Source organism: Marmota flaviventris, chromosome 7 (genome assembly GCF_047511675.1).
Source record: "Marmota flaviventris isolate mMarFla1 chromosome 7, mMarFla1.hap1, whole genome shotgun sequence".
In the NCBI taxonomy this organism is placed as follows: domain Eukaryota; kingdom Metazoa; phylum Chordata; class Mammalia; order Rodentia; family Sciuridae; genus Marmota; species Marmota flaviventris.
The window spans coordinates 33,703,753-33,730,206 of NC_092504.1; the positions used below are offsets into that span (position 1 = coordinate 33,703,753).

The following is a 26,454-nucleotide window of genomic DNA, read 5'->3' on the forward strand; positions in this document are numbered from 1 at the left end:
AGCACCACATTAATAAAATAAGTAAAATAAAAATATTGTGTCCATCTACAACTAAAAAAAAAAAGAAGTTCTTATGTAAAAAACAACAACATTCTTTAATAAAGGGTGCTGGAAAAACAACTGTCACATGCAAAGAGTGATATTAGACCCATATCTTATACCATATGTAAAAATCAACTAAAAACACATAAAAGACCTAAATATCAGACTAGAAGCTATAAAACTCCTAGAAAAGAACACACAGGAAAAGCTCCTGGACACTGGCCTTGACACTGACTTTTTGGATATCACACTGAAAGCCCAGCCACAAAACCAAAATTAAACAGACAGGATCTCAAACTAAAAAGCTTCAGCACAGCAAAGAAAACAACCAACAAAATGAAACACAAGCCTACAGACTAGGAAAAATATTTGTAAACCATGTATATGATCAAAGTTTAGTACCCCAAATTTATGAAGATTCCATACAACTTAATAGTAGAAAAATCAAATAACCCGATTTAAAAAATGGACAAGACTTGAATACATATTTCTACAAATACATAAACATGGCCAACAGCTAAATAAAAAGGTGCCCAACACCACTAATCATCAGGGAAATGAAAATCAAAACTACTATGACATGCCACTTCAAACTGATCAAAATGACTATTATCATAAAGTCAAAGATAACATGTTAACAAGGATGTGGAGAAAAGGGAACCCTCATATACTCTTGGTGGGACTATAGACTAGTCAGACATTATGGAAAACACTAGGGAGGTTTCCAAAGAAATTAAACAGAACTATCATATTTCCCAACAATTCCTCTTCTAGGCATATCCAAAGTCAATGAAACTACCACATCATAAAAGCATCTGCACTCTCTGTGTTCACTGCAGCATCATTTATAGTAGCCAAGACAGAGGAACAACACATTTCTGCAGCAGACAATGGGTAGAGAAATGGTGGCATATATACAAAATGAAATACTGTTCAGCCCTAAAAGAGAATGAGGTCTTGCCGTTTTCTACAATATGGATGAGCCTGGAAGACATTATGCTAAGTGAAAGAAGCCAGGCAGAGAAAAACGTTCTGTGATTTCGTATATAGAATATAAAAAACCACACAGATGTACTGATAGAGAGGAAAGTAGTTACTGGGGATCTGGGGAGGGGGGAGAAATAGATCAAATGTTACAAAGTAGCAGATACATAGGATGAACAAGTCTAGAGATTTAATGTACAATATGAGGGTGAAAGTAATTAAAATTATACTGTATTTTGGATTCAAGCTAAATGAGAAGATCTTTATTGTTTTTGCCATAAAAACAAAAAAAAATGGTTAACTGTGTGAGATGGTGGATATTAACTTCACTATAGTAAGGTTTTAATTATCTACATAAATTCCATAACCTCATGTGATATAGCTTAAATATATACAATAAATTTTATAAATAAATAAATTTATCTTAAATTATTATAATGTACAATTATGATTTGCAGTGTTTTCCTTCTTTCTTAGTAGAACATAAACACTGGTGTCTTATACTCAGTGGTGTCTTAGATTGATGAAATATAGTATTTTATAGCCATTCTCCTTTATATGAACTCGTAACATCTTTAGGCTACCCTAACCTGAAACTCTATCCATTGAAAAATTACACCCATCATTTTCTTCTAAAAAAATCTCTTAGCACTTCATATTCTGATCCAAATACTTTTTCCTTTTAAAGCTTCTTTTTTTGCAGTACTAGGAAATTAACCCAGAGCCTTGCACATTCTAGGCACAACTCTACCTCTAGCTACAACCCAGCTCTTTCTACTTGACTTTCGGTCAGGGATTTACTAAGTTGCCCAGTCTGGCCTCAAACTTTCCTGCCTCATCCTTCTGGGTAGTTGGGATTACTGACGTTTTTCTTTCAACCTATTTTCAAAAAATTTCACGTTTTAACTGACTTTGTAATTTCTATCATGGTGATCTAATTAATTAATATAAGGGAAAAGCACCACTGCCTTTTCCTTGGAGTAACAGAGTGAAACTAACTCTGAAAACTAAGACAGCACCTCCTAGAAGCCTCTGGTTTTCATGGAACTGATCATCAGTAAGACTATACTGAAAATTCACAAATAATACTTAACACTGGCCTCTTGGGTAGTGCCAAAAATACACCTCTCGCCAGCCTGTTTTTGGTAAGGTCTCAAGACCTTCCTTTTCCCATTTTATAGCTACTTAAGTGAAATAATTTCTTAGATGATAAGCTCATTTCTCTTAATTTACTTCAAGAACTGCTCCAGGTATGAAGGCTTTATTATTTCGGGAGGTGAGAGGTGGGGAGACAGGGAACTCTTTCTTTTGGAGGGCTATTGTAGTTGCTCAACAGCACTCCTCTGGAGAAGCAGAGATGAGATCAAGGAAGCTCCCTGGACTCTACCTGCAGCATGTGCTCTCACTTCACTCCCAACCGATTCCCTCTGCTAATCACTGAGTGCTGCCTTCTTTTATATACATCCATCCAGTCTGGCTATATAAAAGTTGATTGCCCTGTAGGTAGATTCTTGAGGAAAGTTACAAGTCCATCCATGGAAACGTACTGGCCTCTAGGACAATAGGGGCCTACTATGTCCACTGAGAAGCAGAGACACTGCCTAGGGAAAACCCCTCCAAGTTATACAGGGGTGTTACTGCTTGACAAAACACTCTTAGCATGTGCAAAACCAGCCTCTTACTGCACTTTTCTTCAAATGGGTCCCTAAAAATAAAAGATTTTTTTCCCCCCTAAAAATGCAGAGCCAATAGACAGAAGAGTTCTTCAGAAGCTGGGCTCCATTGCTTGTGGTTCTGAATGGCTGGTCAGTTTCTATAGCAGGATGATCCCCAGGATGCTATTTTTCTCCTCGAGTGAAAGAGGAGTGGGAGTAGATGTGAAAACATCCTCTGAGGTAAACCCTTAGTGAGTGGACCACAATTCCCAGGGCTTAGAGTTGTAGAATCCCCAGTGTGTTAGCTGCAACCCTATCTCCCTGATTTGGGGAAATGAGCAGTGCTCTGCTTCTGGTTCTACCCAGCGATCTCCTGCAGCCAGTACCCTCCTGGCTTGGGAAAATGGCACCTCTCTGCATCTAATCCACAGCTCAAATGCAAAAAGAAAATGAATTAACTTCACTAGAGCTTCTCCTCCCCAAGACTGCTTCACTTAATCTAACTCCAAAATGTTCTGAACAAAATCTCAGCTCTATTTGGGAAATTCTTTTAAATGAAAAGAGTGGAAAGATGAATTTCTAATTTAGCAGTTCTAAACATTCATTTCTGTTTTTGCCTTCTAGATGTTCTAATAAACAAGTGTGAACTTTATTAATGTCTTTATTTCAGGATCACATACCAAATAGGTGATACAAAAATACCGAGTTAAGTGAAAAACATAACTTATGTTTACATGCATGTGTCAGCCTTCAAATTTTAAAAATTTATTACGTATGCTTTATTTGACCATAACATAATAGTATAGTAGTTCATGTATGTAATTAGCCAGACTGCGTAGATTGGTTAAGTACATACTCCAAAATTTACCATCCATGGGCTGCATGATTAAAAGTTTGAAGAGACTGTGCTACTGATGATCTTAATGTCTTTTCTAAGTCCCAGACACACAGTAGAATTCAAAGATCAATGTAAAATCAGTGCTTTTCCAAACATTGAAAACAACTTAGCAACTTGGAAAAGGCCTCTGCATATAGACGATTCTACTACTCTGAAAATTTAGTCTTTTTTTAAAAAAAAGACAGTAGATGCCTAGTGTTTAACCAGGACACAAATAGTTTAGGGCCAGCTTAATTACTGCTCTATCTTTGACCTATTAGTTTACTGTTTCTTATTAACTTTAAGGGGCAGTCTGTATTCTAAAAGAGACTATGCCTGCTGAAACTTAATAAGAAAAGCAAGGGAAATTAATGGAACAGAAGAGATTTGTTCAGTACTACTCCAGTCCACCTCTGAACGGATATTTTCACTGTAATTTCTAGCAATGGCAAAGCCTTTAAAACCACAGCAACAGGACCACTTTTTTGAAAGGAACTCAGGCTCACAGCACTTGACCTACTTCAATGTCAAGGAATCAATCCAGGAATTATTTTCAGACTGATAAAGATGCCTTTCATGAGGAATATGGTCTTTAAGTCTATACCCAAGAACACTGTAGCTGAAACAAAGACAAAATAGTCTAGTGACTCATCCCCAAACTTCTTTGGCACTGGGTAGGCTAAAGACCTCCTTATCATGCCTATTTTCCCAATTCTTCTGTTGCTGGCCAAAAAAAAATTTTAAATTAAAAAAATTACACACATACACATTATGCATACAGAGAGTGGAAATAACGGAAAGGAGTAAGATTTGCAGTTGTCCTGCAAGTAATATGGAAGCATACCTGGGATGCTTTCTAATTTCCTTCTGAGCTCTTCATTTTCTTGTTGCAGTGAAATAACCTCCTGCTCTAGCTCTTGGCATCGGGGACAGTAGCCTTCTTCTTCCTCCTCCTCTTCCTCCTCCGGGAGTGTAGAAGATGATGGGTGACCATGGGACTCAGAGGTTGCTGGGGAGGTCCAGCCACCTAGTGTATGCACGGGAGAGGTGGAGAGAGGATCCACATCGGCCAGGTGGCCATACTCACTAATCGTTGAGGTGTTTGGAGTTGGAAAGCTCCCCGAGAGCAGGTAATTTTGGAGGGAGTCAGTGAAAACTCTTAAAAAAGCAGAAGTTTGTTGTTTCCTTTGCATATATTGCATCTCTATGTCTACATTGTCTGAAGTCTGACTGTGGACCCCTTTCCCAATGTGACACTGTTCCTGTCTTTCATTATAACTAGAGCCTTCCTGCTTTACGCAAGAAATCATAGATTGAGAATGGTTTGAGTCCAGAAGTTTTCCTCCACAATTTAAGAGGCTAAGAACTCGACTGCACTGCTGGGCAAAGGCATCCAAAATCATACGACTCTCTGAAATGAAATAAAAAGACATGTCAGTGACCAACAGCTTAAGACGACAAATAAACAAAAGTCCTCAATTTTAATACTTAAACACATTAAAATAAGTATTTTTACTCTGCCATAAACCAGATGACACAGTGAATCCACTGTTAACAGGATAAATTCCTGTTGTTCTATGATTGGCAGGTTCCTAATGAGTCACCTCCAGTCTCTTACTCTAAGCAATGGCTGGCCTATGATTCTGGGCACCGTACAGAGATTTCTCTCTCTCTGACATTAACTGGCCTGCACAGGTCTGCACTCACACCTTCAGCTTCATTAATATCCTTACTCTAATGAATGGAGCTGGCCACTGCAGACTCAATTCCTCATTGATAGGAGGGCTTAGAGCAATCATTACTTCTATTTCTGGAGTGCCCTTATGCCCTTGCTATTAATCAGCTGATACAATCCCTGCCGAGAGTATGTAGCTCCCAGATGCAAACTGGAGAAGAAAGATAAGTCTTTTTGAAGAGCTCACTAGAAATCTAAGATAAAACAAAGAGTGGGTCTATAGGCAAAGAATGAGCACAAAACAATACCGCATGTGTCATTCAACTTCTCTATTTAGTATTCCTTCTCTAAATTTACCTGCTAATTTGGATTTCTTGTCAAGGCCAATGTTTAGGCTGACCAAGATCCATATATCTGAAAATCAGGAGTGCCTCTTCTCAGAGCCATTTTCATTTGATTGTCACATCTCCCCAAATGGCATAAGGCGTGGGTGCTAGGTAGCCCACATACATGAATTCTAAAGCATATTAACTGTCAAGCAGTGAAAAGCAAAAAGTAAACTGAAACCAATCGACTCCCTGCAAAACACACAAAAAACTCCCCAAATCATGATAGTGTTATTTAACATCAGCCTAAAGTTCTTGAGTATTCACCCTATAGGAAAATGTCACTGGAAAGGTTCTCTTCCCATTACTACCTAGACAAGTGATTATAAACACAGACAGGGACACTTTCCAGAGTTTATACAGTGGTATGAGGATGCTTCAGCTTCTCCTTACCCAGAAAAATGGCAACAAGGAAAGCACTAGAGAATTTAGCTGCCAGTAATACTTGTTTGTAAAACAGCCACTTGCTGCTTCTGAGAATGGTGACTATTCCTTTTTCTTTCCCAGGATAGGGGACCTTCAAAATTAAAAATATTGAGATACTTGTGTGCTTCTACAGGCAACAAGACAGAAGAGTTGCAGTAAGAAAACCTCTAGAAAACCCAGGATATGTGACCAATGAAATTGCATTTCAAGAGACCCCTGTGCAGTGCCTCCTCCCGGGTTTTTTTCCTTAGCATTCTTTTGTGAAGTAACCATGGTATTGGGGAGACAGAGGAGTCCAAGTAACCTGGTTCTAACTATGTAATAAGAATGTGTATAAAAATCCCACAACACGGTTGACTGGCACACAGGAAGCATTCCTCATGTACCCCACATCTACACAATGCTACCATTCCAGAATCCTTTAGAAAAATATCAAGTCAGAAACCAGAGCCCAGATCTTTTCTGTTCAGGAAGCAATTACAGGCTGTACTGGGATGGGAGGATCAACTCAGTGTCTCAAGAAATACTGATAAAATACATGGTAGGACTCTTGTAAACATGTAGAGGACCTCAGTTTATAGCATTTTCAGATTTACTTGGCTGAGGTGGGGGTGGCAAGATCACCTTTGGCAGCCCACAGGGCTGTTTACTTCTTGGGACAACACTTCCTTACTCTTAGGAACAGTACTATGAATCTCTGCCCTGACCCTCCTCCTCCAACCAGTCTTCTCCCTGTTGTAAGGTACAAGATTAAGAATTCCCTACTCTAACTGCTTGGGGAGCCTGTGCCCTCAGCCATCTACCTACAGAGGGATAGCAGCTAGAGCTTGGAAGCATGGACTGGGGCACCTACGTGTGTATATGATGTACTTCTGAGTGCAAGATGAAGCTGGGAGTCAGAAGAGGTGGTCATGGTTGGCTAAAAATCCCAAAGTCAAACCTGGTCATTATAAAGGTGTATTTGTCAAGACAGGTGAAGAGAATGTATTTTACTTAACATCCGATTCAAGATTTTTAATTTTTCAATACATGATATAAGGCCTGCTTTAAACTTTGGTCCTGAGTCACACAAATACTTTGATGCCATTTCATTACAATGACCTAAACAACAACAACAACAAAAAAAAAAACATGAAAATAAACAGCTGAACCACACAAGTGGGGAGGTTTAAGATGTTTTTTTCTCATTTTTTCACTTCCTAATTTTTATTCTTTTATTAGTAAAATCAAAGGATGATATTGATTGGGAATGTTCAATTCTAGCACAAGAGCAGTTTTCATTCATTTTAATCCTATAATCCCATTCTAGACTTGAAGTTGTATTTACTGTTTGCATTTTAATCAGCATAGTCCCAATTGATTTACAGCCTATACACCTTTAACATAACCTTGATGAAAGGGACAAATACGCAAGGAAAGGCTAAAATAGAACTGCCTAGAAAGAGCTGCTCGATTATATTTGTTCAGTGTCCTAGAGAACACTCAGTAGTTTTAATCATATCGATGAATCACATTACAGCATAGATTTTAAGGGGAAAAAAATCTGACTTAGGGACAAGCGTGATTTGTTTTCTTAATTGAAGGATAAACTCATAACATGCTGAGAAAAAATCATTATGTAATATACTACATTATGAAGATAATCTATTAAAGTGCACTCAGAATATCAGAGAATAGCTACAATCATAAAATAGTTCTTGCCTGCAGTTCTTAAAATGCTTCATTCTGAATTTGTTCTTAGAATTGAAATATACAAAAATAGCAATCATACACCCTTAAAGTTGAATTTTTCCCTCTTTAGTACCTTGAAATATTTGAATACTATTTTCTATTTTAACATTGATACATGAAAGCCATGATGAAATATATTGCATTACACTTGGTGAGGGAAAATAGCAACTCTTTCCACTTAATACATATTGCAGTCAGCAATATTTTAGCTTTCTAGACAGAATATAATTAGAAATCCAAGTACTAGGCATAGCACATTATCACTAAGAAATGGAGAAAAGTTTTGTTTTCATTTGAACACAATTGAATGGCTACTGATCCATGATTCTTAATTGAGTTAAGTGTTAACATGTGTTTTAACTTTTTCCCCCCTGGTCGCAGAATGCTCCACACACAGGGATAGCAGTGAAGTACAAATTCAACAGTTTAGAAGGAGGCTTTAAAATTGTCTACTTTATCCCAAACTTCCCTAAATAAAGCAGCATGAAATGTTAATAAATCACAATCACAAAGCACTGTAAAATGACCACTTCTAATTTATTTTGCAGCCTGTTGGGAGATAATATCATGTTGCAAATTGTGCCTAGTCTGATTCCAAAATCTAAACCCCTTATTATTTTTTTAATTAAAAAATTCATTTCTTGAAATTCTTCTGCATTTAAGTGGTTTAATCCATCCTAAATCTGATAAATGACTAAGAGGAGGGATGGGAAGTAGGCAATCAAACACAGACTCCCTACTTTACTAATGTCCTTCTTTGTAAGGAAAGCCTTGAATGGAATGTGCCCATCACGGCAGGTTCCCAAGAGAATTCTGTTTCTATGAAGGAGATCACAGTACTCAAGATTAGTGGTAACCTTTTGATTTTAGCCCAGCGAAGGGTGAAACATATTAATATTAAAATGCAGAAGCAGAATTTTTTTGTGACCTACTACCATGTATCCACATATCTACCAAAAGGATTTCTAATAGTTGATTTCCATAAAAACGTTAATTTAACTTCTTTTTAAGAGAGGACATCATGGCATAGAAAATAGCAGAAACGAAAGCTTTGGAAGCATCATCCTTGTCTTAAATCAATGAATGATGTCTTTTAAAAAAAATGCCATCCAATTTTTTTTCATAATGGCAAACATCAACACAGCAAAACAGGATGCATTTTTCTAAATAAATAAATCAATGATGTGTCAAAAATTAACAGATGAGTTAATATACCCGGTGCTATCAAAACCAGATGGTGCTTCCTAATATTCATCCTGCTCAGTCAATCCCTGAATATTTTCTGGACCATCGGTATATAAAATAGGATGCTGCTATTTGTGATGGCAAACAAAAGCAATCATGCCTGCCAAGCACATACTATAACAGGCAGCATTTCAGCTCTGCTAGACAGAAAGTAATTAGAATGCTTTTAATGTCCAAAAGAATGATGCTGATAGGCTGCCACAGATGTGTAGATTTATGAATATTTATATGGTGGTTTATAGCTGACACTTTTATCAGTTGAAGAAGATAAAATATCTGCCTGACTCAAAAGCTTGACAGTCAGGTTAATAAAATCTCATTAAAGAGAATGACCTATGCAATTATATAGGATTTATTGTAATTCATTTTTGATTGTACTCTGCTTAAAGATGCAATTTCCCATTTCCTGATGCCAAATTTAGGCTGCATATCAAGATCTACGTGGATTTTAACTCTAAGCCTCCCACAGAGGAAAAATGTGCTTTTAAAACCATAGTGTATTGCCCCTTTTAAGGAAAATTATACTCTTCACATGATTTTATAACAATATTGAAAAATTCTATTTTTAATCACATATTTTTCTTTTTAATGACTTGTGGCTCTTAATGGGAAATAAGATTCACTTCAACCCTTTCATCTTTTCACTGCATTTGCCCTGGATGGTCCCTTGTGCCTCTTTTCTACTAGACTTGCTTTATCCCGTGGATGTTTTGACCATTTTCAGTTTGCTAGGTGGCCTAAGACACTGCAAATACACTTTAGTGAGGGTGCAACAGGCAAAGCACCACCCCCACCCCATGTATTTAAATGGCTGTGGCGTGCATATGAGCTCATTGGTTCAAAGTGGAACCATTAGTTCCTCAAAGAACCAATCAGCTCTTCTGCTGGCTGTCCCTCTGATGGTCACTTGCATCACTGTGCTGTTGAGAGATGGCTTTGTCCATCAATGATTAATACTATGACCATAATCCATGGTGTCTAGTCCAATGGCTTTTTTTTTTCCTTTTCCTTTTCCACTCAGACCATCTCCATACTGCACAGAAAAAAATCTACCATTCACTTCCTATCCTTCCAACAAGCACTATGCATCTAGTCCTCCATGGTATCAACCTTACCTCTCTGTTTAAAAACTTGTTCTTGTTTTTCTTCCTTTCTTTTCTTTTTTTTTAATAGCCTTGAGAATAAAAGGTAGTATGGGAAGTTATTTATATATATATATATATAAATAACCTCTCACACCTTTAGATTCAGTGATGTTGATTTCTACCTGGGGACAGACACAATAAACTAAATGGACACTAGAAGAAACACTGAAAGCAAACACTTAAAGATGAGAAGGTGGGAACTACAAAAAAAACACAAACAAACAAACAACCCCCCCCCCCCCCAGAAACCCTCACATGAAGAAAAGAAAGCAAGAAAAACTTCCAGAGCAGGGAGGTTTCATTGAAAGGACCACAAGTGACTGCTGAATGGAAAAAAAAAAGAAGAAGAAGAAGAAGAAGAAACAATACAGGAACCATGGCAGGAAAAAACAAATTTACACAATGGATGAAAATGGGAATGAGAAGGTGTAGATTTATAGTGTATTAAGGGAATTAAAAGATTGGAAGATAGCAAAGCCTGAAAGGAGAAAGCAAGGGAAGATAAAAGACTGAACCAGGCAGATAAAAGAGAGGGAAACCTCAGTGGACATGGTGAAACCAAGGTTATGCAAAGGAGTATGCAAAATATAGAAAATGGGTAAAGGACCCAAATTGCTGGAAAACATAAAGTAAAAAGAATGCTGAGCTGGAGTATAAATGAGGACACCAACAAGAGGTAGAATTTAAGAGTAAGACTCCAAACTCAAAAAAAAAGAACATTAACCTAATAAGGGAGAAAACACAAAAGAAATGGGGAAAAAGGACGCCCACAAGCAGCCTAACATGAATTATAATACCACAATAAAATACTGGGCCAACAGCAACTAAAAACAAAAACAAAAAAACCTCACAAACAAGGAAGCCCACATAAGAACCCCACTCAACGCCGTCAAACATCTCCACATCAGTGAGGGTTGTGACAGAACTAGTCTTCACGGTAACCTATAATTAGATTTTCTTTCTCAAAACCAATCCTTCATGTGTCAAAATATTGACAAACAGCAGAACACTTAGCACAGGCATCTATAACTCATTTAGAGACAATACTCTCCTATTTTCATTAGGAAATAAAAAAAAAGACAAATTTACTGAAATGTAGAATGGGAGGAGGGGTTCTAAAGTGCCATAAAAGGCCTGAGCAGGAACTTTTAAGTTCTCAGGAGTCCATAAACGTGGCTGCGTCTTCAGGGAGCACAGAGCACCCTTGGGTGCAGGCCCCAGGCCGTGGCCTCCCAACAGCGCGTCCCTCCCAACAACGGGGCAGCACGAGCTAGCTCTGGGTGTGGGGGGAGCCTGTAGACTCCGGCTCTGGGAGGGGTGCAGAGGAATTTCTGCAGGGCTGGAGCGGAGATGCTCCAGAGGAAATCAGTGCTGACAGTCCCATGGTGGGGGAGGGGGGATAACAAGCGACAAGGTAGGGAACAACGACGTGAGCAGCTTGGACCGGCGTGCCCGGAGCTGGGGAGAAGAGCGAGAACACCCCCCGGGCGCCCAAACACCTGAATCCACTGGAAGGTCGAACTCCAGGACCACCGCGAGGCTGGAGCGGAGGAATCAGGTGTCTCACAGCCACGGCTGGGACGATGGGGTGGACAGGGAAGGGCTCGCAGAGACAGCGCGCGCAGAAGCACAAGCGCACAGGGGAAAAAAAAAGAAGAAGAAAAAAAGAAACACCGAGCACGAGAAATAGCCGAAGGGGACCGCGACAGGGGCAGACTGCACCAAAGAGAGGGAGAAAAGGCGAGGGAAAAAAAAAAATTAGAAAAAACAAATGGAGGCGGGAGGAAGTGAAAAGGGAAGAAGTGGAAGAATAAAGTGAAGAAGCGGAGGGTAAAGAAAGGGAGCCTCAGCGGAGCCACCCGAGCAGCCCCAGGCTGTCCCCAAGCAGTTGCTCCTGTTACCCTACGACATCTGGCTCCCACCCCCGTCCCCGACCGAGCAACGGAGCCGCCAAGCCACCTGTTAAGTGCGCGCGCCGTCGTAAACCCGGGACGCGGCGGCGCCGGAGAATCTTCCAGAAGTTGCTGCCCAAGAGTGGGGCGCAAGGGAGGCCTCCAGGGAGCGTTCGGACGCTCCCCGGCCTCCCCAGTCACACACACTGGGGCGCGCGGGACAGTGTCGGCGGTCCCCAGCTTCTCCTGCCCGGGTGCCTCCCCTCCCACGACCGTGGCGGGAAGGAAAGTTGCGCCCAAGAGTTGGTACCTGCGCTGAGCTCCAGGCTGGCGCCGTCGCTACCCGCGCTGCTGCTGCCCGCGGCCGCTGCCGGGCCGGGGCCGTACCTGACGACGGCGGCGAAGGACGACGACGACGAGGCGGCGGGGGCCGCGGGCGGGGCCGGAGTCCTCAGGTGGCCCTGGGACGCGGCGGGCGTGCAGGACGGCGACGACGACGAGGCGGCGGCGGCGGCGGCCCGGCCGGGCCCGGGGGGGTAGGAACTCTGCGCCTGGAACTGCTGCTGCGGCGGCGGCTCGCTGCTGCTGATGGAGACGGCGGCGTGCGGCGCGAAGGGCGGCGGGGGCGGCGGGGGCGGCCGCACGTGCGGCAGCTCCACCAGGGTGGGTCTGTCGTAGCGCTTGGCCAGCGCCGGTCTCTTGCTGGGGAACGTCTTGAGGACGCTGTAGGGGCTGCGCTGCTTGTAGATTTTGGGGACGCTGGGCCCCTCCTCCGCCGGCTGCATCTCCTCCTCCATTCCGCGCCTCAGGGCCGGTCTCCCGTCGCACGTCCCCTCCCTGCCCGGCGCCGGGCTCCGAGGGTGCCTCCGCCGCCAGCCAGCCGGCTCTGCCCCTGTGCGCGCGTGTGGGAGGGTGTGTGTCTGTGCCGTGGCCGCCGCCGCCGCCGCCGCCGCCGCCTGTCGCTGAGGCTGGCATCTCCGAGCCCCCGCGCGGGGGGCTGCCGCCCGAGCGCTGATTGACAGGCCGCCTCGCCAATGCCTGGAGGGAGAAAGGAGGTAAAGAGCAAGTGTTTAGGGTAATATCTGCTAATGATAATGGGGGCGGGGGCGGGGCCTGGCGCCGCCGCCGCCGCGGGTCTGCCCGCGCGGTCGGCGCCTAAGACCGGGGAAAGGGGGGAGGGGGAAGGGAAGGGGGGAGCGAAGACCTGGGGAGTGTCCCGGTCGCAGGTGAAAAAGGTGGGGACCCGGGTCCTGGCCAGGGTGAGACTTTGGAGCTCCAGATGTGGACCCGTGGCGTCTGCTGCTGCCGGCCCGGGTCTCGCTTCCGTAATGAGCTCCTGGCGCCCCCCTGCGTGACCTCCAACTCTCGGAGTTGCACTGAGGGGGTGGTACCTAGTAGTTAGGGCGGGGTCGCCAGAGTGCGTGTGTAGAGTACATCGAGTTCCTACGAACTGAAATTCCTCCCCCAACCTTCCGAAAAGAACATCTTGATAGTCTTGGCTCAGGTCGCGGTTTGTGCGGCCACAGGGTCCTGCTTGCACCAGGCTGTTGGCCTCTGAACTTCAGTTGATCATAGAAGTCCACAGGGCGAGGTGCTTTCACATTATTTCATTTGTACCCTGTGGAGCCCAAGAAGAGTACCTAACGCCACAATTTACTCCCATTCTACAGATGAGAATACTGAGGTTGAAAGGAACACCCCAGTCAGAAACTCAACTGAGGAGTGTATGACTTAGTTGCAGGGATGTATACAAGTCATTTTAATTCCAGCCCTTAACTATTACAGCAAGTAAATTGTGCAGTTAAAAGGGGGGGAGAGTGGCTGACAATTCCTTTTGGGACCATGAGTATTTTTAACAACGTTGTATGTACATATATGTGTGTATACATATATTTTTATTTATATTTATATTTACAGGACCAAGGTGGCCTGAGGAATCTCACTCCCAGAATTGTCCAGTTAGTTGACTGGTCACAGCAACTGGTGCCATAGAGCCAGGGTTCTGGAGATCACCCAATTTCAGTAGTTGTTAGAATGACAGGAGATCTCGATAATTTGAAGAGGAATCCCCATGGACAACAGATGTCTTAAATATTGAGAATGGACTTGGTTTCTCCAAGGCACTCTTTGGAGCAGACTACTTTCCTATCTCAGTTCATTGTTTTTTTCATGGACAGCATCAGAACCCCCACCCCAAGTATGGTTTCCAGCCTTTAGTCTTCATTATCCTGGGCAGAGTTCCTCATGCACCTTAATGTATGACCCCCATCTCTCCACTCTGAAGTTAGTTTCCTTTTCAGAGCTGTCTTTATAATCTTGGGGAAGTGACCCATTTTCTTCTTCTGGGGTCCAGTAGTTAGGGCGGGGACCCCTAACTATTTTGGCTTCCTATTTTCCAGAACTGCCTTCCTTTTGAAGCCTCTCTCCTCTTTGCCAGTTCAGTTTTTTTTATTCCTCCACCCTAGAGTGTTTCCTTCTCTGCTGCAGGCTCCTCAGATGGTGCTGCCCCCCCCCCATTTATTAGAGATGAAATAAATAATGCCATAAATAAAAGTATTTGGGAGTCCAGGAACTGTCAGGGCTGATTAGGGCATAGAGGACATTTTCTTTCTCATTATGCAAAAGCATTTCATGGGGAAATAAAAGAGGTTTCATTGTAACTCATGCATGTCATATTTCAAGGAATTCAAGATATTAATCATATTTAACATTATTTGCAACGTTTCTCCCTAGCTTCTGAAAACTGCTAAATGAGGACACGTGGATCACTAGGAAAAAGGGAGATGAGCATAAGAGGGACAGTTAAGAAATAATGAAATGCTGTTGAAAGACCGAGAGAGAGAATGAGATGCCAGAGAGATGTTTCTTAGGTACATAAGTGAGAAATGGGGAGCTGTTTCTGAGACATGAGACAGCTGAAATTGAATGATATACTGGAGGAAATAAATGATAACAAGCCTCCCCATACTTGCCTTTCTATACAGCAGTTCTGAATTTTACATTGAAATGTCTCCCTCCCTCTTTACTCCCAGATAATTTGCTGGTAAGTCCTGACTTTTTAAAAGAAATTGAGGTGGGGAGGTGTGGAGGGGAGAAATTCTTCAGTATTTCTACTGAAGAAATGATTTTCTATACCTGGGGTCTTTCTCTTCTTCTTAGGTATTTTTATTTAATGCCTTCCTCACCACTTAGATAAGACAGTTGGGAATACTGTTATATTTTACCAACTAAAGGAACCAGCCATCCTTGACATCAGAAAGTGGTCATTTCATTAGGTTTATAATCCCAGTGACTCAGGAGGCTAAAGAAGGAGGATCGCTAGTTCAAGGCCAGCTTCAGCAACTTAGAAAGACCCTCCCTGTCTCAAAATAAATAGTAAAGGGGAGGGAGTAGGGTTGTGGCTCAGTGGGAGAGCGCTTGCCTAGCACCCGCGAGGCACTGGGTTCCATCCTCAGCACCACATAAAAATAAAGTAAAGGTATTGGGTCCACCTAGAACAAAAAAATAAATATTAAAAAAATATTAAAGGGTCTGGGAATGCAGCTTAGTGGTAGAGTGCCCTTGGGTTCAACTCCTAGTACTAGGGGGAAAAAAGTGGTCAATTATATAAAACTAAATGCTCAAATAAGTGGTTGTTCTGGTTTGGGTGCCTCCCCAAAAGCATGTGTTGGAAGCTTAATCCTTAATGTGACAGTGTTGAAAAGTGGGGGAGACATATAGGTAGGTGGTGAGGGCTCCACTCTTATGAATGAGTTAAGGTCAATTATAAAAGAACTTGAGGCTGTGAGTTTGATCTCTCATTTTTGCTGGCCAGGCGATGCCTTCCGCCATGTTTTAATGCAATAAGAAGGTGCTAACCAGATGTGGCCCATCAATCTTGGACTTCTTAGCCTCTAGAACTGTATGAAATAAATATCATTTCTTTATAAATTGTCCAATCTGTGGTATTCTTTTATAGCAGCACCAAACAGACTAAGACAAAAAAATAAATAATGAGAAGTGGGACTGTTACTATAACAATTACCTGAAAGTGTGGAAATTGCTTTGGAACTGGGTAATTGGCATAGGCTGGTAGAATTTGGAAGAAAAGGCTAGAAAAAGCCAAGGTTGCAGTGAATGGAGTATTAAGGATGATTCCAGTGAGCTCAGAAGAAAAGACTTATAGGGAAAGTATAGAACTTCTTTTTTTTTTTAATCTCTTTTTTAAAAAAAAATATTTATTTTTTAGCTTTAGGTGGACACAGTATCTTTATTTAATTTTTATGCGGTGCTGAGGATTGAACCCAGTGCCTCACGCATGCCAGGCAAGCGCGCTACTACTTGAGCCATATCCCCAGCCCACAACTTCTTTTTTTTTTTTTAAATACTTATTTTTAATGTTTTAGGTGGACACAATATCTTTATTTTTATGTGGTGTTGAGGATTGAACCCAGCGCCCCGCACATGCCCGGCGAGCGTGCTACCGGTTGAGCCACATCCCTAACCCGTAGAATTTCGTAGAGATAACTTTAAGTAGTTTTGATGAAAATGCTGGTAGAAATATGGATGGTAAAGGTCATTCTGATGAGGTCTCAGAGGAAAGCAAGGAGCACGGTGTTAGCAACTGGTGTAAAGGCTATTCTTGTTATGCTGGTGCAGAGAATTCAGTGGAATTGTGTCCTCAGGGGTTATGGAATGCATAGTTGAAAAGCAGTGAGCTAGGATATCTGACAGAAGAATTATCTAAACAGCAAAGCATTCAAGGTGCTGCATGGCTTCTTGTGGTGCTTGCAGTAAACCGAAAGGAGAGAAATAATTTAAAGACAGAATTTGTAATTAAAAAAGAAGCAGAGCAGAAACTTTTGGAAATGTGCAGTCTGTCCCTGTATAGAATGAAAAGGCATGTACAGGAGAAAATACTAAGGTTGTGGCCAAATGACCCTTTGCTAAAGAGATTAATATGAATCTGAAGGCAGCCAGGTTCTATTGATCAAGACACTGGGACAGTGACCCTGAAGGCATTTCAGAGATCTTGGAGGCTAGCTGGGACTTTGAGGGCAAGTTTTCCAGAGGGGTGTCTGTATGACCTCAGCTGTCCAGAGCCATCCATGTTGGGCCACTGTTTCCACATCCAGATGAAGCACACCTCAGCCACCCCAGACATGGCTCTGGTGGGTCCAGGTGCAGCTCATGTGCAGCTTCAGCCCTGGAGGACACAGCAGTAGGCTTCAGGGGCATCCATATTGTGCTGGCTCTGCAGATATGCAGAGAACACAGCCATGTGGCCATCATGGCTTCTCCCTGGATTTCAAAAGATGTATTAGGCAGCCTGAGGGCCCAGACAGAGACTTGTCAGAGAGCCCCTACTAGGGCAATGCCTAATGGAGCCATGGGAACAGGCCTCCTCAGAGACCCCCAGAACTGGAAAGCTTTCAGATCCTTCTGTGGACAGTTACCTGTCTGAGTCCATAGAGAAACGAAGCAGAGAGTAATCACTCTTTAGAAAATAAAATGGCATTTATTCCAAATGTAGAGTTGTACACAATTTGAAATTGTAACTGACCACTCCTTCCTGCCTGAGATTGGACATAACTGAGTATATAAATGTGTGGGGCTGAAGTTCTCTGAAGAAGCCACATCTATATTAAAGATCCTGCAGACCATTTGATCTTGGCTTAGTAGAACATCATGATTGTGGAGAGATGGAATGTTGCAGGTCAAGAGCCAAAATTATCTTGGGCTGTCTTAGTCTTCTTAATGTCCATTTGCTTGAACTCTTGTGTCTGACCTGTGTTACCAGGTAAAACTCTATGAAAGTGTCCCTAAGCTTAGTAGAACCCTGCTCTCCACCAACCCTAAGATAAGTTATAACATCCAAAAACTATAGAAGAGCTTTCCCTGCTTTGCTGTAGTCTGCCTGCCTGACACCCCCATAAATGTGTTTGGTAAACACATTTTTGTACCGTGGCGACGAAAGTTCACGTAACCTCTTCCAGGATGGAACATGTCATTCAGGGTAACTTAAATCTGTGTTCTTTGGCCATCATCACTCATATCTGGCTCAGAATAAACTATTTTCTGATTTACTTTAAAGCAGAGTTGTTATTTTACAACACTTTGGTGCGAATGTAATGTATTAAAGCATTTATAAAATTACTGGTAGCACTCTGTAAACAATCTTGCTCTAAATTGTAGTCTAAATTATCAGTTGGTGACTTTGCCAATACCTTCTTTTGGGGGGGTCTCACAGGGGCTGATAGGATGGTAATTATACTCATGCTTTAAGTCTTTTTAGATATTTTACTCTTATCTCAAAAAAAAAAAAAGATTGTGAACTTTTAAAAGCCAAGGGGCTATTTATGGACAGGGTGATTTTTTGATTGGCAGCATGTCAACTCCTTAAGCCATCCAGAATATAGCCTTTAAATAATAACTCAGCCATGGGAAATGCTTTTTATTGCACCAATTTCAATGATATTTAATGAGCTTCTGATTGACTGTTTGATCTCCCAATGTTTTGTGCTACTTTTAATTCATTTCATATAATAGAAAAAAAGTAATTGGAATAAAATTTTGTGACAAGATAATGACCTTCCACTTTGAAATTAAATGTCTGATTAGCTTCAACATTTTAATGCTGAGATGATATTGCAGGAGGAACAGGAGTATGCATACTATCAGCGGAAAATGACTAAGGAATACTCCTTTGCTTTTCCTATTGCATAGCAAAAAGGTATGGTGGCCATAGAATCATAAACACAGGACTAGAAAGGAATTTACCAGTTTTTAAATCTTGTAACCAAGCCTATAACCATAGCTTTTCAATGACCCTGTCCAATGGTTATACAAGTCATACTTGAGTACGTCCAGTGATAGGGATCTCACTTGCTCCAGAAGCATCATTCCCCCCCCCCCAGTTTATATCCAGACACTCAACATTAATTGAGTGTCTTCTATGAGCTAGGTGCCTTTCTAAGCAATGAGGGATTTTACAATGGTGAACCAGATTCCAAGGTCCTACTATTACAGGATTGGGGGTGAGGTGGGAGCAGATAATAAACAAATAGGCTAATAACGAACTTAACATTATTATTTTGGATAGATACAAATATTATCTAAAAATTAGGGTGGGGATGATCCTTTTAATAGAGTGGCTGAGAAGACCTGTCTGAGGTGGGTCAGTTGAACTGAGAGTTCATGGGTGAGAAAAAATCATCTGTGAGAAGAGCAGTCCAGGCCAAGGGACCACCAGTAAACAAGAGCCATAAGGTGGGAGCAGGGGAGGGAGGCCTGAGGGGCAGGCTGGGCCCACCCTCTGTATCAAACCAGGAAATGTTTGGAATTCATCCTAACCATGGAGGTGGTTAAGCTGGGGAGTAACATAACCAGATTCACGTTCTTAAAAGATAATTTTCAGAAAGGTAAAATCATGACTCCCAGTCAAACATAAAAATGAGCACATGTTGAAGATTTTACTTAGCTTACTCAGTGCCCTGGTAGTGTTCAAAGGAAATCACTCTTTGGTGTAATGGAATGTTGACTTGAATGTGTTAATGGGTTTTCCAGGAGGAGGGGGCACAGGGGGCAAGGAACCCTCTACCAGACACAACAATTTGCATGTCTATCAGTTTTTTAAACATTGAAAGTTATCAAAATAGTTCAAAGAATGAAAGAGTAGAAGCAGGTGACATGTAGACTGTGCAGAGTTTCGTTGAAACACCATTTCTTTTCTGCAGTGCTTTTCTAAAAAGAACTCTTTATTTTGAAATAGATTCGCAAGAGTTTGCAAAGATAGCACTGAGAGGTCCCAGGTAACCTCCACCCATTTTTTTTTTTTTTTCTTACATGCTGGGGATTGAACCCAAGAGTATGCTACCACTGAGCTATATCCCAGCCCTTTTTGTTATTAATTTTGACATGGAGTCTCACTAAATTACCCTGTCTGGCCTTGAATTTGTGATGATCCTGCATCAGCTCCCAGGTCACTGGGATTAGAGGTGTGTCCATCTCCACCTGGCCCCTTCGTCCACTTCTTCCTCTGGGTATGTCTTATGTGACTAGTAAAGTAAGTGGAATCATGCAATAAGTGATCTTTTGAGATTTTTCTCTTAGTTTAGTGCCCTTGAGAGCCATCCTTGTTTGTCAAGTATCAATAGTTTGTTCATTTCTACTACTTAGTAGTGTGGATATACCACAGGTTGACAACTAAATTTGTAGGAAGGACATTCTGGTTGTTTCCAGTTTGGGGCTATTATAAATATAGCTACTCTGAATAATAAATCATGTGCAGGATTTTGTGTGTGTGTGTGGTAAGGTTTATTTTTCTGGGATTAAATATCTAAGAATGTATTGCTGGGTCATTCCATGTGTTTCAAAAGATTCTTTGCCTTGTGGACAATGAGCTCTAGAGGATCAGATCAGATTGACAACTAGGAGACAATTTATTTTAAAAACAGCTGCCAAAAGAACCTTTTAAAATATAATCATGTTTCCACTTCACCTTTCATTGTCTTCTTCCCCCTTAGAGCAAAATACAGAGTCACAGTTGTAACTTGACCCTCATGCTCTGCAGCCACCCCTTGCCTCTCAGAACTCCATCTTTCTACCCACTCCCTCCAGCTTTTACACCAGTGAGACCAGTAAGGCTGAAGCTAGCCTCCATGTTCTCCTAGAACAGGCCCAAAATACTTTGCTGTCAGTAGTCCTTCTGTTTGAAATATTGTCCCCAGATACCTGCAAATCTCTTTCCCTCATCTCCTGGTCTGCTCCAGTATCCTTTTCTTAGTTAGGCCTTTGCTGATCACCCCGTGTACAGGTGTAACCCTGTCCCTCCTCCTACACCCACATTCCCTATCTCCTTTCCCACCTAGCACTATCCTGGGGCTGTCAGGTTCTGCCCTTTATTTGTTTATGAATTGCTTCCCCTGATAAGAGTGTGATCTCCCCAAGGTCAGGGAGTTTTGTCTGTTTGTCCTCTACTGAGCTCACAGCATCTAGAATAGTACCTAGCATATTGTAGAGGATCAATGAACATTGATTCAGTGTGACTTTAGGGGGCTCTGGCAGCAATCCTGATGGGAGCTGAGACCAGTGTAGCAGGAATCATGATAGAAGGAAGTGAACTTCGGTGGAATATACTCTGTTCCATCATATAACCCTGAATACTGAAAAGTCTGTCTTTGTTTTGAACCCAAATTTAATTATTTGCTTCCTCCAACTTGAGAGAAAAGTGGTGCAGAACTGATCACACATACACACCTGGGGTAAGAAGTGGGTTTAATGTCAGGAGCCTGACAAGGCTTCTCTACACAAAGAGAGGGACAGCAGCAGCAACTCTACCTTGAATGTTACCTTTTATAGGCTAGAATCATGATCAGGCGCCAAGGGCAGGTTTAGTCTTGACTGACTGAACATCCCCTGATCTCCCTTTATCTTCTCAAGGAGAGAACTGGGAAACCAGTACATCCGCATCTCAGGGGCCAGTAAGTTGTCTCTTATCTCTCAATGAGAGAACAGGAAGAGACAGGCAGTCTCCAGACCAGTTGGTTTTTATCTCAGGCTAGTTTCTATTTCTTGGGAATAAGAACAGTGTTCATAAAGTGGGGGTGGGGGAAGGAAGATGGCTGCAAATATGCTAACACAACTGTGGACCCTTGGGGCTAAGAGGAAAACCTAACCCCCTCCCATCCTCTCTTTGGAAGTGAAATCTATAATAGTTTTCTTTCTTTCTCATAAAGGTTTCTAGAACATTTTCAGAGTGGATACATCTTTTAAAGAATAGAAAGGGACACTCATCTTTGATATTATTATTATTATTATTATTTTCACTAATAGAATCCTAGATTCAATAGGGCTTCCCCTCCCCCATACTGGAGATTGAACCCAGGCCTGCTTTACCACTGAGCTACATTCCCAACTGTTTTTGTTTGTTATTTGGAGACAGGATTGTTGAGTTTCTCAGCTAGTCTCAAACTTGCAATCCTTCTGCCTCATCCTCCCATGTTGCTGGGATTACAGGCGGGTGCCACTGTGCCTAGCCTCATTAAGACTCTTTTTAGAAGTAAATGACAGACACCAACTCAAAGGATTTAAGCATAAAAGGTGCTTATGCCTCATATCATCATGAAGACTACAGGTGTATCTGGTGCTAAGCAGGCGTGGATGTTCATATCATATTATCAGTTATCTACCTCCTCATTCTCACTTTCTATTTTCTGTGTGTTGGTTCATTCTCTTCCAATCTGTTCTTTTGTTGTGCTCACCAGCAGTTGTTATCTATGTGGAAAGAAAGTATCTCTTTCCCATTGGCTCCAGCAGATGTACCAGGATTAACCATCAGTTTCTAATTGGGGTCTTGATAATGAATTAGTTTATTTGTCCACTGACGCTTCCAATATTTTGATGTTGGGGCTCTTTCCCTTAAAGTGAAGAGAACCGAAGAACAAAGAATTGAAGAAATTTCCCTACAGTCACAAAGCAAATCATGAAAGAATTTAACTCAATTTTTTTTTCTGTTTAACTCAAGTAGCAAATATACTTTGTTGGGTTTTATAAAGTTAATCTTTTATCCCTTATTCTTTACTTTCCTCCAATTCCTAAAGGAATATATTCTTCCCAAACTGCTGAAAGCACTGTGGACCGAAGTATAACCTTGAGATGTCTAAGAGAATAAAATTGGATATTAAAGCCAGAAAGAAAAAAAGAAAACAGTCAATAAGAGAAAATTGAGAAGATTCAGTTAACAAGTAGTCAGACTCTTGGTAATTTAGTCTTTAAAAAGTTTGCAGTTTCTACCAGTGAGATTGATGTCTATTCTGCCTTTTCTTAACTTTCTGTCTGTAAATATTGTAGCATGATAGGGAATGATCAGTTCTTAATATTAGTGTTTAAACCAGTTTTTTTCTATAATTCCACAGGATGACTAATTTCCATGGAGATGTGTCTGAAATAAGCCAGGGGAATAGTCTTAAAAATTGGCAATATGGGGCTGGGGTTGTGGCTCAGTGGTAGAGCACTCACCTAGCACATGTGAGGCCCTGGGTTCAATCCTCAGCACCACATACAAATAAATAAAAGTATTGTGTCCAGCTACAACTAAAAAATAAATACATATAAATAAGGTTGTTTAAAAATTTTTTAAAAAATAAAATTTTAGGGCTGGGGATGTGGCTCAAGCGGTAGCGTGCTCGCCTGGCGTGCGTGTGGCCCGGGTTCGATCCTCAGCACCACATACAAACAAAGATGTTGTGTCCACCGAAAACTAAAAAAAAATTAAAAATATTTAAAAATAATAATAAAAAAAATTTTTTTAAATTGGCAATGTGAGGTTTTATAGCACACATTATATGCTTTACTGGAATTTTTATAAATGAATCCATGCCATTAGTCCCTGAGTAGAAAGCAACTAGATTTGGCTGGTATTCTAGCTGTCTAGAGTACTTCATGGTATGCTAATGAAACTTCTGGTTTTTTTGTTTGCTTTTGTGATACCAGGGATTGAACCAAGGGCCTCACACATGCTAGGCAAGCATTGTATCACTGAGCTACTTTTGCGGCCCTTTGTAAAATTTTATTTTGAGACAGGGTCTTGCTAAGTTGCTGAGGCTGGCCTCGAACTTTTGATCCTTCTGCCTTAGACTTCCAAATAGGTGGGATTATAAGTGTGTGCCACTGTATCTAGCACTAACAAAGCTATTGTAAGCACCATTTTTTTTTTTAATTCACAACAATACGTTTTTTGCTGCAAGAGTTGTGATAATTTGACTTTTGTGGTATGCAGACTGTTGAGCTTTTTGGATCTGTCTTCTGGGACAGGAAAAAGTTTTGTCTCTAAAAAGTAGCTGGTAATAAACTTCAGGAATTGCACAAAGATCAACAATGACCCTTTAACTTACTGTTTCAAACTTCTCAGATTTTCCTCCACCAGTATGGTATCAAAGGTAACTGATTATAAAGTCTTAGACCCTTGTTTTCTGTGAAGGACTATGTTAGTTTCCTAAGGCTTCTGTAATGAAATGCCACAAATGGAGTGGCTTAAGCAGAGATTTATTGTCTTGGGGTTCTGGGGGTTAAAAGTTCAAGATCCAAGCTGGGTGTGGTGGTGTACGCCTGTAGTCCTGGTTATTTGGGAGGCTGAAACAGGAAGATCTCTGCAAACAGGAAGGCCTGCCTGAGTAACGTAGCAACATGTGCCATCTCAAAAAAAAAAAAAAAAAAAAAAAAATCCAAGATCTAACCAAAAGGTGTTGATTCCTTCTGAGGACAGTGAAAAAGAATCGGTTCCATGCTTATTCCCTACCTTCTGCTGTTTGGTTTGCTGCCAATCTCTGATGTTCCTTGGTTTTAGAAGTATTATCTTAGTCTGTGCCTTCACCTTCACATGTCATTCTCCCTGTGTGCCTGTTTCTGTCTCCAAATTTCTGTGAAGCCCTCCAGTTGTTAGTACTTTCTTATTGCAGCCCTAGAAAACTAATACATGCATCATATACTATATAGCTTGTATGATCATTTGTTAGCCGGAAAGAATTGTTTTAAAAAGGTCAAGTTGCTGAGCACAGTGGCACATGCTATAATTCCAGTGACTGGAGAGGCTGAAGCAGGAGGATCCCGAGTTTGAAGCCAACCTCAGCAACTTAATGAGGCCCTAAGCAACTTAGTGACACTGTGCCTCAAAATAAAAAAGAATTTTAAAAAAGGATTGGGGATATGGCTCAGTGGTACAGTGTCCCTGGATTCAATCCCAGTACCAACACCACCACCACCACCAAAAAAAAAAAAAAAAAAAAAAAAAAAGTCAAGCGTTTGATCTCTTTAGCAGGTCTTCCAGAACTTGTTTGACTTAATATATATAGACAAAAAAATTTAAAATGCACAATAGATGCATATTGGGCACAAACTATGGGTTTTCTGGAGGCCACAGAACACAGACAGTTGTACAAGTGACTATTAAGAACAGAGACCTTTGTTCATTCCTGTCAGGCCTCTAGAAGCATTCAGTATGCTTTATGAACAACCCAGCAAATGGTGAAGGGCAGCAACTTAGGGCTGACACCTCCATGCTTCTTCCAGCCTCACCACCAAAAACATGGACAGAGTATAAGCTATTCTAGTTGAGTCACTCGGAAGAATTTCTAAAGACACGTATGAGCATGTTTTTTTTTATCATGTCTTTTTATCTTAACCTGGTTTGTCTTAACCTTGACAGGGAGAATTTTGAAAAATCTTATACTTGAGCCCTTCTCAAGACCAATTAAAACAGAATCTCTCAGATGAGACCTTGACATGGGTATTTTAAAAATCTCTTCAGGTGATTTTAATATGCAGCTATCTCGAGAATCTCTGCTTGAAATGACAGCAGTGTCCCTAGTACAAACACATCCTGGTGTCAAGATGACCACTTAGATGACCAGAACATTATAGAGATGCCTGAGCATTTTGTCTTTTTTTTTTTTTTTTTAGCATAATAGGGTATTTCTCGGTCTCCCCAAAGACAGTTACTACACTTAGAGAGCAGTCATGTTTTCCTGAAGTCTGGGCCAAGTGCAAAGCCAAAAAAGGAAGAAATGAATTTAATGCAAAAAAGAACTGAGGCTTGCAAGATGACACATTTATTGGGTATAAAAGAAACTCAAGTCTTCTTTAAGAGGAAGAAATACACTTAGCTTAGGCAGGTGCCTTCTGTTTAGAGGCCAAGGCAGTGATTCAAACTTTTAGTCTTTCCTATTATGACTCTTTTGGTTGTGAGAGGCAGAATCTAATGCAAACCAGATTAAGCAAAAAGGAAATTTATTGGCCAACTCTGAAGTATGTTAAGCTATCTCACAGGAAGGAAAAAAAAACTGTAGAAATTAGTCCTCAGGATTGGAAATGATTGGAATCTCACTGATTCCAGAATATTTCTATTTCCATCTGAATTTCATCTTTTTATTTGTAGGTATGATGGCTTCCAGTAGCCACTTATCTTTCCAGATTAAAATCCATCTTAGAAAGAGCTGTCACAGGCCATCCTTGAACCAGTCATTATTGCCTAGGCAAGAGGGTCCTTTTATGGATGGCCTGGACCACAGGGTACCCCAGAACTACATATTTAGGAGAAGTGGCTCCCTAAGCAAGGGATGCTGGGTAGACAAAAGCGTCTGCTCGCTCCTGCATCTTTGAGACCAAGTGAACTAATAGCTCCTCTTTCAACATTTAATAAAAGCCATTTCTGTGGGATAAAAAATATTCCCTAAATCAAGTCCAAAACCTTCTGTGAAATTGTAAGGGGAAAATGAAAGGACAAAGGCAGACAATCATGAATGTCAGAAGTGAGACTCAGATGATTTTTATGCTTTGCTATCTCTCTGTTCTAGACGGTGAAATTTAGGAGGATTGATCCGGACCTGTTTGTTCACAGACGGATCCACCTGCACAAATAG

At 41.3% G+C, this 26,454-nt stretch overlaps 1 protein-coding gene across 1 annotated transcript in view; it reads right to left on the bottom strand.

Annotated features, from left to right (window-relative positions):
• Positions 1 to 12,855, bottom strand: part of Bend4 (BEN domain containing 4) — a 28,276-nt gene extending 15,421 nt beyond the window's left edge. The window contains exons 1-2 of the mRNA XM_027936122.2: positions 12,369 to 12,855; positions 4,403 to 4,969 (exon numbers count right to left, since the gene is read on the bottom strand). Of these exons, the coding sequence (XP_027791923.1) occupies positions 4,403 to 4,969; positions 12,369 to 12,855 (1,054 nt within the window). The remainder of the gene's footprint in view (positions 1 to 4,402; positions 4,970 to 12,368) is intronic.
• Between the last annotated feature and the right edge of the window lie 13,599 nt (positions 12,856 to 26,454).